Source organism: Aptenodytes forsteri, unplaced genomic scaffold, assembly GCF_000699145.1.
Source record: "Aptenodytes forsteri isolate BGI_AS27 unplaced genomic scaffold, ASM69914v1 Scaffold208, whole genome shotgun sequence".
NCBI classification, from domain to species: domain Eukaryota; kingdom Metazoa; phylum Chordata; class Aves; order Sphenisciformes; family Spheniscidae; genus Aptenodytes; species Aptenodytes forsteri.
The window spans coordinates 2,050,946-2,063,691 of record NW_008794963.1 but is presented as its reverse complement, the minus strand read 5'-3'; the positions used below and the strand labels follow the sequence as shown (position 1 = coordinate 2,063,691).

The following is a 12,746-nucleotide window of genomic DNA, read 5'->3' as shown; positions in this document are numbered from 1 at the left end:
GCATGGGAAGCTGAAAAGTCCTTGACTAGTGTAAGCACTACTTAGCAACAACTAAAACATTGGTGCGTTATCAACATTGTTCTCATCCTAAATCCAAAACACAGCACTGTACCAGCTACTAAGAAGGAAATTAACTCTATCCCTGCCGAAACCAGGACAGGTGACTTTTTATTTAGTGTGTCTGTTTCCTTCAGTAGACATCAAAAGTCTTGATGTCTATTGAAGGAAAAGGGATTGAAGGGTATATAAGAGTGGAGGGGCTCACAGAAATTTTCTGACCAGTGATACAGGGTTTAGAAATCAATTGCATTTATTTACCAGTAGACAGGCATGTCTTCTGGGGCTGGTTATAGGATCTGAGTCCCAGGCTGCCCTTACCTGGTGGCCAAGCCATCAATGTTAAGGGCTTGTAACAAAGTTAATATCATACTCAATTTAAAACTACAAGGGGAATTTTGGTAGAATGTGGTAACTTCTTACTGGACCACATTACTGCACCTTGCAGCTTGAGATCCCAAAGTGAATGTACAGGCAGCTACTTATGCCTCTTCATTATCTTGGCTTCAATTATTCATTTGAAGCTTACCTAAATGCCAGGACTGGGAAGCTGTTACAGGGAGCCTGTGCTTTTCACCTTCACGGTAATGTGTCTCAGAGGATTTGAAAGCCTAAAAGAATAATAAATTTTCTTTTAATGAGGTGGTAAAACTCTAAATTGCTGTATCAGATCCCGTATTTCCTTTGCAAATTAGGAAAGAATCAATAATCCAAACTCAGGAAGGAGATAGTAAATGTCTTGTGTCATGCTAGAAAAAATTTCTGTAGACACTGGATGTTTAAGGAATATGATGAGTGATCTCCAAAGAAATAGTTGTATGATATGTTTTCCTTTATGCCTGCAGGACCACAAAGTAGAAGAATTCATTGGTTCTCCACTTTATTCAGTTATGATAATCAGTTATGAGATGCTACTGCGATCTTTGGATCAAATTCAGGCTATAGAATTTAACCTCCTAATCTGTGATGAAGGACATCGTCTGAAAAATAGCTCTATTAAGACAACTACAGCCCTCACTAGTCTGTCTTGTGAGAGGAGAATTATCCTCACTGGTTAGTATCTATAGTTTCTTTTAATATTTTGCTATGTTAATATTGCTAGGTTGGGGTAAAGGAAAAAGATACTGTAAGTATGGCAGGAGCACAGTATAAATTTTGGCAATGGGTATTAAATGCACAAATCTTGGGTCTTGTAAAAACAGATTATTTCCAATTTTTTTAAATAAATGCAAAATTTGTCTATCTTCAGGGGCAGGCAAGGAGCCTGGGAACTTCTGTAAGGGTATCAGGACTCTGTTTGCATACACTCATTGTTTTCCTTTGTAGTTATTTAATAAAATTGATTTAGAACTTGACTTTTTTTAATTCCTTTGTCAAAACAATTAGATGTGCAGTCTGTTTAGTTAGAAGGACAGTAGCTTATTAATTATGACAAAGTTTTAGATTAACTCAGAACTCTGAGTAATTCACATTGAAACAAAACATCTGTTTTCAAGATGCATTCTCAACATTAAACCCTGCATTCAACAATTGTACGTCTATCAGTTTCAAGAAAAAGTTACCAAATGCAGATTTTTTTTTTTTTTTCCCCTCTTTCCAGGTACTCCAATCCAAAATGACTTGCAAGAATTTTATGCATTAATAGAGTTTGTGAATCCAGGAGTACTTGGTTCTTTATCCACATACAGAAAGATATATGAGGAACCGATTGTCAGATCTAGAGAACCTTCAGCAACAAAGGTATATTATTGAAAAAAATGCAGTTATAGAAGAAAATTCATAGACAGCACTGTGAAATTTGCTTTCTATGGAATAAAATGAAGCTCAGGACTACTAATAGTAGCAAAAGCTTTTCACCTTCCTATCTGAAATAAATTCACTTGTTTTCCAAAGGGAGCAGAAGGAGTACATGCATGTTGAGATCACGTCATTTCAGCTGCCTATTAATTAGCAGGCAAAAATTGTTCTTTCGACACCTTGCATTCCCAGAAATGCCATGCGCATTACCATGTGATGATACTTTATTCATTCTTAGTTTCTCCACAGTACTGCAAAATCTGCATGATTTTACTGCATCTCAATAAATTCTAGAATATAATTCAAGCCTTGGATGTCTTCTGGGACATTATCTTCCTTTGTTTAAGACTTCAGAAACCAGACCTAGAACTAAGCTAATGCCTTGGTACTAATTGGAGAAGAATTGGTCATTACAGTCCCATGTCAGAAAGTGGTATCATACTTTTAAAACATTATTTAAATACCTAATTACAATCATACAGAAAATTATTGTGATGAAATGTAAGATTATCATTAATGTTGTGCTTTGTTCTTTTAGGAGGAAAAGGAATTAGGAGAAAAAAGAGCAGCAGAACTCACACGCCTCACTGGACTCTTTATTCTAAGGAGAACACAGGAGATTATAAACAAATTTCTGCCCCCCAAAAAGGAGAGCATAATCTTCTGTCAACCAACAGCACTGCAACTTGAATTGTATCGAAAACTGCTTAGTTCTCGAGTTATTAGGTCCTGTCTACAAGGCAGGCTAGAAAACAGTCCTCACCTAATATGTATAGGAGCTTTGAAAAAACTTTGCAATCATCCGTGTCTTCTGTTTAAAGCTATAAAGGTATCTATTTGCACGGGGGTGGGTGCCCGCAATTAGTCATTTCAGCAGGCGAAGGTCACTAAAATTATGTTATGGTCAATGTGCATGTTACTTAAGGCCATTTCCATACTCTCTTCTCACATACAACTTGCTTTAGGAGATCTGCTTTCAAATATATAAATGTTAGGAAATCTGAATGTACTCAGGGAAGGTATCTCACCAGTTTCCTATTGCCTTATGGTATTTTCTTGTTCTTCATGTATTTTCCCTCTTAATCTTGTCTCTGAATATTTGTAAAAATACATATAAATGTGAATTTTACAAAGAACACTGTTAGCTAGAGATTACTCTGTGTACTCTGTCTGCTGGTTCCTCTGAAACCTCCCTGTCCACATAATTTCACTCTCTCAAGCTCAGTGACACTGGGAACTGCAGGCTGAAGGTATCAGTGGTACTAGATGTCTCCATTTTCACTTCTCCTGGGATTCTATCACACTGTACACCTTGTTATTTCTATAGAAATGTTCTCATTCCTATAGACAAATAATGTGATAGAACTCGGTAATACTAACTTCTATGGCCACTAGTCAAAGTCCAAGTAAGGTGGGTGGAAATGTAAATCTTTCTTAAAAGACGTACTTCATGACTTTGTAGGAATGTCCACAGCACAGACCTCCCTGTAACTTTCAACACTGCCAAGTAAAGTTCATTGCCTTTACTTCATAGTATAAGCATTAGAAAATTTTCGTAAGTGAAAGCATAAGCCTTTAGAAACTATAGGGATGGAAAGCACTATATGTGCAAGTCATTTATTGCCATTGTGGTTTTGGCGTTTGAGTAGTTTGGCTTTTTCTTCCCTGTGAAACATTGATTTTCAAATTTTCAAAAGCAAAATATTACCTGTATTTCTTCTATTTTGTTGTTTTTACTTGCTAGCTTTTCTTCATTTCCAGTTGCATAACCGAATTTTAATGACAGCATCTTCCTAAAATAAAGTCAATGACTGGGAAGTTCCATAATAAGGTATTATGGGATTTAGAAAGAATAAACAGAGTATTGATTTCCCCTCCCCCCAAGTTTTAGATATGGCTTTGCTGTGTATGTCTGTGTGGTTGTTTAAGTAGAGAAGTAGAAGTAAAACACATTTTTCAGTTTTAAATATTTCAACTTTCTACTCAGCTGCAAACAATATCTTAGATTAGAGGGTGTAAACCAAAATAAACACTATCAGTATTTTAAAACTGTGCTTTCAATCCAGTATTGGGAGGTTGCCGTGCTCACATGATATACTGCTTTGTGGTAGCTTTTGATGCCTCCTTTTGTCTTTGTAATAAAAATATAGCAAAGTTTAAAAAAACCCCAAACGTGCTAGAGGGGATACGGAACTTGAATCCTTTTATTTTCAATAGGAAAAAAGCTGTGATCCTATGTCTGATGAACATGACGAGTCCAGCCTCTATGAAGGTCTAATAGATGTCTTTCCACAAGATTATACTTTGGACACTTTTCCTGAAACTGATTCAGGAAAATTGCAGGTGCTGATGAAGTTGTTAGCAGCAATCCATGAGCTCAACTCTTCCGAAAGGCAAGTGTGAACGAAAGGTAAAAGGGAGATAATGGGAGTGACCTTCTGGATATTGTTTTGCTTTTCAAATGCATCGGGACATAATATTCAAAATAAAGGCATTGCAACTGTTTGCAGAGGTGCCAAGCATATTTATGCATTGTACTCCTGGCTCTTCCTTGTTAAATTACTAAACTAGGATTTGCAGCTGACATAATTTTCAAGGATGCTTTTCATATTTTTTCCAGATAAAGATACTTGTATTTTTTATACCAAGTTCCAGCAAGTAAGATAGTTTGCTACAGCCCTGGACTATGACATATTATCTTTACTTGCAGAGACTTTCCAATGCTTTGTATCTCCCTGAGGAGATGTATTAATGTATTAAATATTTTAAATTGCACTAAAATATTTTTAATTACTAGATTATAAGTTATTTCCTCTTTAATCATGTTTAATTGCTCAGTGCTTGCTGCCTTTTCTGTTCGGGGTAACCAGTCTCAACAGACAAACTTCACAGCAACTGCTTATTTCCCCTGTGGTAAATGCCACTGACATGTAGGAAAACCTCTGTTTATCATGGGGTAATAGGATGCACAGGGTTAGTTGCTATGCAATTGCTGATTCACGGAAATGTCATGTGACCTTGTGTCCCGTGATAACTTTTTTTATGGACTCATGCCTTAAAGCCCAGCTATTCCAAAAGTATTTAGCTTTTATTTAAATTGATGCTCAAATAAGACATGCTGTAATTCAGTAGTGGGAAATAACAGCAGATCTCTTGGCACTGATGTAATGGAATTTGAAGATGCTCTCTTTTTACAAATCAGAAAGCTGAGCCTATTGTTGGACTTTATATGCCTAACATCCATTGAAACCAGTGACAGCTAAATGTCTAAATGTGCCGGCCTTATTTCTTGTAGGTCAAAAGAAACAGGGGTATCGGGAAAAAGCACCTCTCCCTGTATCACTGCTATAGGAGCTGCTGAGTTACAGCTGCTGTTGAGGCATTATTTTACACCTTTAAAAGTTTTGTTGCTTTAATTCAGTGCTGTTCATGTTTCTTTTTCTTTTTGTTTCTCTGCTCTCGTTAGTACTAAATAGTTTTTGCAATATACAGACTCAATTCCAGTCCTCTTCTGAAGTTTATATGCTATTTTTGAGTGAAAACAAAGGTGTGAATTTGGTGTTGGTTGACAAAAAGGATCAATCTTGCAAAGTCTTTACAAACAAGTCTTGGATATAGTTCAATTGTAAAGTGTAATAATAAAAATACTTTAAAACAATTTTGAAATGTTAATTTATCAGGTTTTCCCTGAAATTATTTGTCTAGTTCTTCAGAACTTGTTTTAATCAAAATTATTTTAAAAACTGGAGCACCTTTGATGGAATTTGTTACATTTAGTTTAGTTTATAAAAGACCTCCAAACAAGATCTGGCAGAAAATGCCCTAACTGTCCTTATTATTTTATTTATTCTTTAAATTCAAAAGATCCTTCTTTGTCCACTCAGTAGAATCATCCTCAATATCTGGGAGGATAGAAATTCTAGATTTGCAGATCTCTGAAACTTATTTAGTCAAGATTTCAGAGAAAAAACACCGACGTAGTATGGGTCATTAGCGTACGTGATCAGGCTGATTTTGCTTTAAAAAAAAACAAACCAAAACCAAAAATCCAGACTATATTGTTTGGGATATCTTTCACTACCCTTCATCCCAGTTCTTTTCAGCCATAAAATGTAGGAAAGAGTTACTGCTTTCCTATTTGACTTTGATGATTTTGTTTATTAGAATTTTCTGAGATTGTCTATAGAAGTTCACAGTAGCTTTTTCAGTAAGTAGAGTCATATATGTATATTATTTATTAGCTGCTACAACACCCTCTGCAAATGCTGCCTTAACAACAGCTATTGTGTATAAATAGAGATTTTAAAAAAAAAAAAAATCTATCTTTGTGGTTGGTTCTGGATCCCTGCAATCTGTGCATTAAGCTAAATTCTGTTGTGAAGGAAAACATTCATTATTTAACATTTGAATGCTTGACAGTAGGTATAATGCATCCAAATCTAGTGTGTGCTTCAAATTAATAGGAAATGTTTTATTTCTTAGGAAATATGAGTAACCTCAGGTTGATGTGTAATTTTTGCTTGACTTGTAATTTTATTTTCTTAGATGTCTTCAGTAATTTGTTATTGGATTTTAACTTTACTAAGGTCTAAGATGATAAGATAACTTTGTTTTTACTGTTTGACAGAGTCGTACTGATATCCAATTATACTCAGACATTAAACATATTACAAGAGACATGCAAACGTTATGGATACTCTTATACTAGACTAGACGGACATACTCCTGTCTCCCAGAGACAACAGATTGTTGATACTTTTAATAGTAAATTCAGTCCAGCCTTTATCTTTTTGCTGAGTTCAAAGGCTGTTGGAGTAGGACTGAATCTGGTCGGAGCATCTCATTTGATCCTGTATGATATTGACTGGAATCCAGCTACGGATATTCAGGTCTGATAACAACCGTGTACATGTGGGTTGGGGTGGGCATCAAATGATGTTGTGATTGATTTTGAAATGCTTGGCTTTACATGTCTTATTGCTACTCAATTATCACATTGCATCTGGACAAGTACAATACTGAAGGAAAACTCTTTCTGAGAAGAAAAGAAGAAATATTTCTCTGTCATATATATTGGGATCATTAGAAGCCCTCTTGCAGTAAAAAAAGAAAAGATTAAATTCTGGTTTCTTTGGAGGAGTGACTCATGTATCCCCTTTGTCTCCTGACCTCTTTTTAACTGGAAAGTGGCTGTGTTTCTAAAAAGAAAAGAAAAACACGATTAGACTGCATAGCAAATGTTGCTGTCAGTTTTTAATACCTGAGAAAAAGGGAGAGGTTCTGATCAGAATTAAGAGAATGAGAAAATCATGTGGCAATGATGCCAAAAGAAAGAAAACAAGCCAGTGCTGTGCTATTCTTGTAATGGCACTGTTGGCCTCAAGGGATTATTTAGTTGGCATAAGAGCGTTCAGTTAAAATAGTCCTTAACAATAACAATTAAAAAAAATCTTTTTATAAACGCAGTAAGAAACTTTATTGTAATGCTGTGTGCTTAATACCTGAAATAAGCTCTCATTCTTGGCCCTGCTCCTGTTCGAAGTGCAAATTAGTACCCTCATGTGGTCACTTGTCTTGTTGCTTGAAACACAGTCTGCTAAATCAGTCAAAATTGCTACAGGTTGCCAAAGACCGCAAACCATGTTGTGGGTACTTGTACCCAGTATGTAGGTGTAACTCTTACATTTTTGAAAAAAATCATGTAGCAGTACTCAGTGATATTTTGTTTGTTTAAGAATTAAAGGGAGTGTGAAAAATTTTAAAAGAAATGGAAAAGTCATTTTTAAAGATGTGGCAAAAAACAATTTTGGAGATGGGAGAGAATGATGAGTATTCCTGAAATATTAAACAGTTGCTAATGCTTGGAAAACAAACATGAAGAGGGGATTTCTGGCAGGAAAGAGTTGAAACCGCTACATTCCTACTATAGTACACAGAAAGAAAGGGGAGCATAAATGGCAGAAGGTAAATTATATTTTCAAAATTATTTACAGTTAATACCAGAAGACTTTTATAAAAACAGTCAAAGACAGTTATTGAGGAACGCTTTCTTTGGACAACATCTTTTTGAATGAGCTAGCAGAACTGGTAATTTGATCAGCGGAGGCTAAAAGTTTTAGTTGAAATACCATTGTATAGTAGGCTGCTAATGCTCTTCATCTTTTTGCTTTCTTCAGGCAATGGCTAGAGTGTGGAGAGATGGTCAGAAACATACTGTATATATCTACAGACTGCTAACCACAGGTCAGAGATGGTGTTCAAACATACCCTAGAGTGAGACTGCTATTGAAATTTTGTCTGTAAAAGAAAGGGAAGGAGTGTTTTTATAAATCATTCGTTCTTTAAAAATATATATTATTTGTTCTGAATTCAGTTAAAATAGAGACATCGCATTGATTTATTTGCCTTTGCTTTGCTTTTGCTTGAATAACTGAAAATAGTGGTTTAGCATTTCCTATGAATATGGTTATCAAGAAATGGATTTGACTTTTCTTCTTGACAAGTACTGGTCAAAAATTATCCCTGTATCTATTTTTTTTTTTTTTCCCAATACAGGCTCAATAGAAGAAAAGATTTATCAAAGACAGATCAGCAAACAAGACCTTTCTGGGGCAGTTGTAGAACTTTCCAAGACATCTGAACACATTCATTTTTCCATTGAGGAGCTTAGAAATCTCTTTACTCTTCATGAAGATTCCAGCTGTGTTACCCATGACTTGCTTGAGTGCGACTGTATGGGAAAGAAAGACCATCAAAGTGAGTTTCTTTTTCATTTATCTCTGGCCATTGCTGAAGAAGGACATCCATTCTGAACATATAGACTGTCACTGGAGAAAACTCTGATGCTCAGTAAAATAGGATTGAAGTAATGAGGTTCATTATGGGATCTTCCTGATATTAGCTGATTTTTCTAATCCATAGGAGCCCTTCACAAGATGAAGAGGAGAAAAGATTCATTCCTTGCAGTAACAACCAATTCATGTATCATGCCTCTTAATTCCTTAAATTAGCTATGGCCAGCTCAACTAGTGATTCGTTACAACCAAATGACACTGTACGGTGTTTTGTTTCTAAATATGCAAGGACGGTAATGAGTAGCTGGTAAGGGCTAGTTCAAAAGCTGTTTATCTGAGGACAGCTATACCAGATGAAGATCTATGCCAGATCTCTGAATATAAGCCTTCATTTCACAGTTATTAACTGAAGCTGATACAGGATGATTAAAATAGTTATTTGAGAAATGCTGGAAGATCCCCTGGCAGTTGTAAAGCGAAGTGGCAAATATTTGCATCTATCCTTTCTGTAGGAACCTGTCTCTTGTTCTTTTGGCACATCAAAATTGTTTTAATATCTTGCTGCATACAGGTATATAGGTTTAAGTTAGGAGCAGGATTAAAAATATATATATATCATAAGTTATGTTTACATCTTACCCATTTTAATTTTTATAGCTCATCTTGTTTCAAAGGAAAGAAAGCCTTCATTTCACAGTTATTAACTGAAGCTGATACAGGATGATTAAAATAGTTATTTGAGAAATGCTGGAAGATCCCCTGGCAGTTGTAAAGCGAAGTGGCAAATATTTGCATCTATCCTTTCTGTAGGAACCTGTCTCTTGTTCTTTTGGCACATCAAAATTGTTTTAATATCTTGCTGCATACAGGTATATAGGTTTAAGTTAGGAGCAGGATTAAAAATATATATATATCATAAGTTATGTTTACATCTTACCCATTTTAATTTTTATAGCTCATCTTGTTTCTTAAAGGAAAGAGTGTCTGTTGCCCTGGTATGTTTCCTTTGGGCATGAAATATCCATGTACACTATTTACAGGTGTGATAGTGAGGTATCAATACTGATATCTTCTAAATGCACACAGATACCACAATAAAAAGAACCAAAGAAATGGGTACAAGAGAGAGTGTTTTCAACAGACATGGGCAAGAAATTAAGTAGTACAGACCCAATAAGACTATTTTGCGTGATGCTTTGCATGTCTCCAGGTAATAGGCCAGAGTTGTGTTCCTTTCTCATCTCATTTTACCCAAAATGGGGAGGACTTGGCTAGTGAAAGCACAGTGCTTCTGTAGCCATAAGAATTTCACTTTCTCCTTTATTTTTGCTCCACATACTGATTTCATTGTCTTTGTATCTTTCTTTAACGATTGAAAAATTAGACCATCTGTTTTTGCATGAGTAAGTGGTGTTCTAAAATATACCAGCCTCCACTTAGGTACTATTACAGGATCTGTATGGAAAAGGCACCTTTAGTGTTAAATGTTAGCCACATTTTCTCACTTGTGTGCAGTGAGGCATGTAGAGCTCCTGGACTGCAGAAATCCAGAGAAATTTTATATCGTTACTCTGATGAACACTGGTGCATATAATTTTACTTAGCATTTTGCAATTGTCTTAACACTCTTGACTGCTTATCTTATGCTTTGAACACATATTGGTTCCATCAGTTCAACCACAGCGTTGGTCTCTTGGATCCTGTAACCAGGACTTCCTCAAGGGTAATTACATCTTGGTCCCAGTGAACGGAACCTTTTGGCAGTAAATCAAGGAAAAACCTGAAGGTCATTCTTAGACTTAAGTGGTGGAAATGATAGAGTGAGGGGTAGGTTTGATTTCCTAACACGCAGAGGACAAACTGGCTCATCAGTTCCCCAGTCAAATTGTGAGTCACAGTCTTCAGTCTGATCACCCCAGAATGCAGCTACCATTAGTTGGTCTCTTTGCCTTTCCTAAGAACAAAAAGCTGTCAAATTACTTCATCGGAGTAATGAAGTACCAGATTCCAGGTTACTGGGGATAGATGCTGGCACACAGAAAAGGGCAAGAACTTTCACTGATTTGTCTCCTCTGTTTCTAGCAAGTATGATTCAAAAGATGAACTGAAGAGGATCCAAACAATGTAATACAGGCTTCACCATGTATGAGCTTTTCATAATGATCTTCATTAGATATACCAATGAGACTGGATATTCTTGACCAAGCTCCTGTTGTCCATTCATACTGGGACCTTCTTTAGGAAACCACAGGAGTCTTGAAGGAATTAACTGTGTATGGATCATGCAGATGGGCTGCTTGCTATTCTACTGGTTTTCAGATCAGCTACAAAGCTGTAAGCCTATTGTTTTACCTGGTCATAGTTTAATTTATGGAGTTAGGAATGCAGAATCTGTAAGGACTTGAGAAGTGCATCTCTTCTAAATTTCCTTCTGGCCAGTAAAGTCTGTTTCAAGTCTAGTGCAAATGTGCATCATGTGTCAGTCAAAAGGAAAGTCTTGCATATATGAGTCTTTATGGGCTATCCAAAAGTTTAAAAAACTCAGGAATACTCTGAGTCATCATGCTGCTCATATCACTGGTCTTCCCTAAGGAGCACATAACACCGCTATGAAAATATTCGACAACAGGTTTTAAACCAGTAACAACAGTTATTAGTTAAAATTAGCAAACTGATTTCTTCATTTGTCACATGCATCAGATGAGTCATGAAGCCAGCAATGTGTGACATACCCTGCAATGACCTGGTACTGTTTGGGGCTTTAGAATCCTTTGTCCAAAGTGAATTCCTCTCTTTGTGCTTCACAGGGAATAGTCTTTTTCTTACTGTGATATACAGTATTGTGTATATTGAACAACTTGCCATAATCTGGATGTACAGAGTGCACTAGAGATCCAGCTCTAGTGTGCTGAGTCAATAAAATAGCTATTCAGACTATTCTTAGCTGGTTGGAATGACTCCTCTGGGAGGAAATAGAAGCTAGCATGAATTTTGCTGCAACATACTTCTAGATTCAGATTTACTTAAAGAATGGGAGCAGCCCAAATGTCACAGAATTAGGAAGACAGAAGAAAGTAAATTGTCAGATATTTCCTTTCCCATCCATGTGTAAAAGGATTTGTCTTTATGCTGGCATATGGTGATTTTGATAAATTCAATCAATGAGCAAGAAACAGCCTTTCCCCTTTTACTGTGAATACATATGTTTGGTTTTCATTGACATAGAAGGATTATATATGCCATTCTATTTTCTCTCGTTTGTTATCACCAACTAGCTTATTGATTCAGACTGAAATTTTCTGTCTTAGTTTTCTCTGATTAGTCTACTGGAATATTTTTTTGCAGATCCTTCCTCAGAAAAGCCTTCTGTGTCTAGAAGTTGCCAGCTTGGACAAAACCATGGGAAGCCTAATTCAAAGAAACCACTCTCCATGTCACAGTTGATGCAATGGAAACATTTCTCTGGGCAACACCAGACTCTAGCTGATCCTTTCCTTGAAAGGATAAGAGAGAATGTTTCTTTCATTTTCCAGAATGTAACCAGTCCAACTTCCCCCACCTAATAAAACTTAAGCGTCTTTCCCTACCACTTGCATCCTCCTCCTCATAGGTATAGCAAACAACTGATGTGCAGTTACCTTTTGTTCTTTTTGCCAAGTTCTATTTTGTGTATTTCTGATGAGGTTTCTGGGAAAATGTGATTCCTGGCATTTATACAAAACTCCAGGTATTAGTCGGTTAATCATACTTGCTATAATTATAATACAGATTTTTAAAACTAACTTTGCTTTCCAGTCTTCTGTTCCTTTGATATCATAATTACTAAGATTGTTTTTATGCACATTCCTATGTATGTCTACTTTGTTTTATAGTTTTCATTTGATCATAATGATTTATTGCTTGCAAAGCTGTCAACTCTTCAGCCAAATTTTATATGATTAGGCAATCCTATATACATGTATATGCTGTTAACAAAAGTCTGGTTGGATTTTTGTTTTGACAGTGAAAAGTTATGTATCTGCGGATTTATAACAAGGTAGGTGATTGTTCCCTTGAATTTACAATTTAATGAAACTCAGAGCAATAGACACTGAGGTC

The 12,746-nt window shown here is 36.0% G+C and overlaps 1 protein-coding gene across 1 annotated transcript in view; it reads left to right on the top strand.

The window, feature by feature from the left end:
* The window catches only part of RAD54B (RAD54 homolog B (S. cerevisiae)), a 69,371-nt gene extending 57,160 nt beyond the window's left edge, over window positions 1–12,211 (top strand). The window contains exons 7-14 of the mRNA XM_009275467.1: window positions 903–1,110; window positions 1,658–1,797; window positions 2,393–2,683; window positions 4,072–4,247; window positions 6,482–6,743; window positions 8,031–8,097; window positions 8,410–8,610; window positions 11,994–12,211. Coding sequence (XP_009273742.1) covers window positions 903–1,110; window positions 1,658–1,797; window positions 2,393–2,683; window positions 4,072–4,247; window positions 6,482–6,743; window positions 8,031–8,097; window positions 8,410–8,610; window positions 11,994–12,211 — 1,563 coding nt within the window. The remainder of the gene's footprint in view (window positions 1–902; window positions 1,111–1,657; window positions 1,798–2,392; window positions 2,684–4,071; window positions 4,248–6,481; window positions 6,744–8,030; window positions 8,098–8,409; window positions 8,611–11,993) is intronic.
* Window positions 12,212–12,746: the final 535 nt, after the last annotated feature.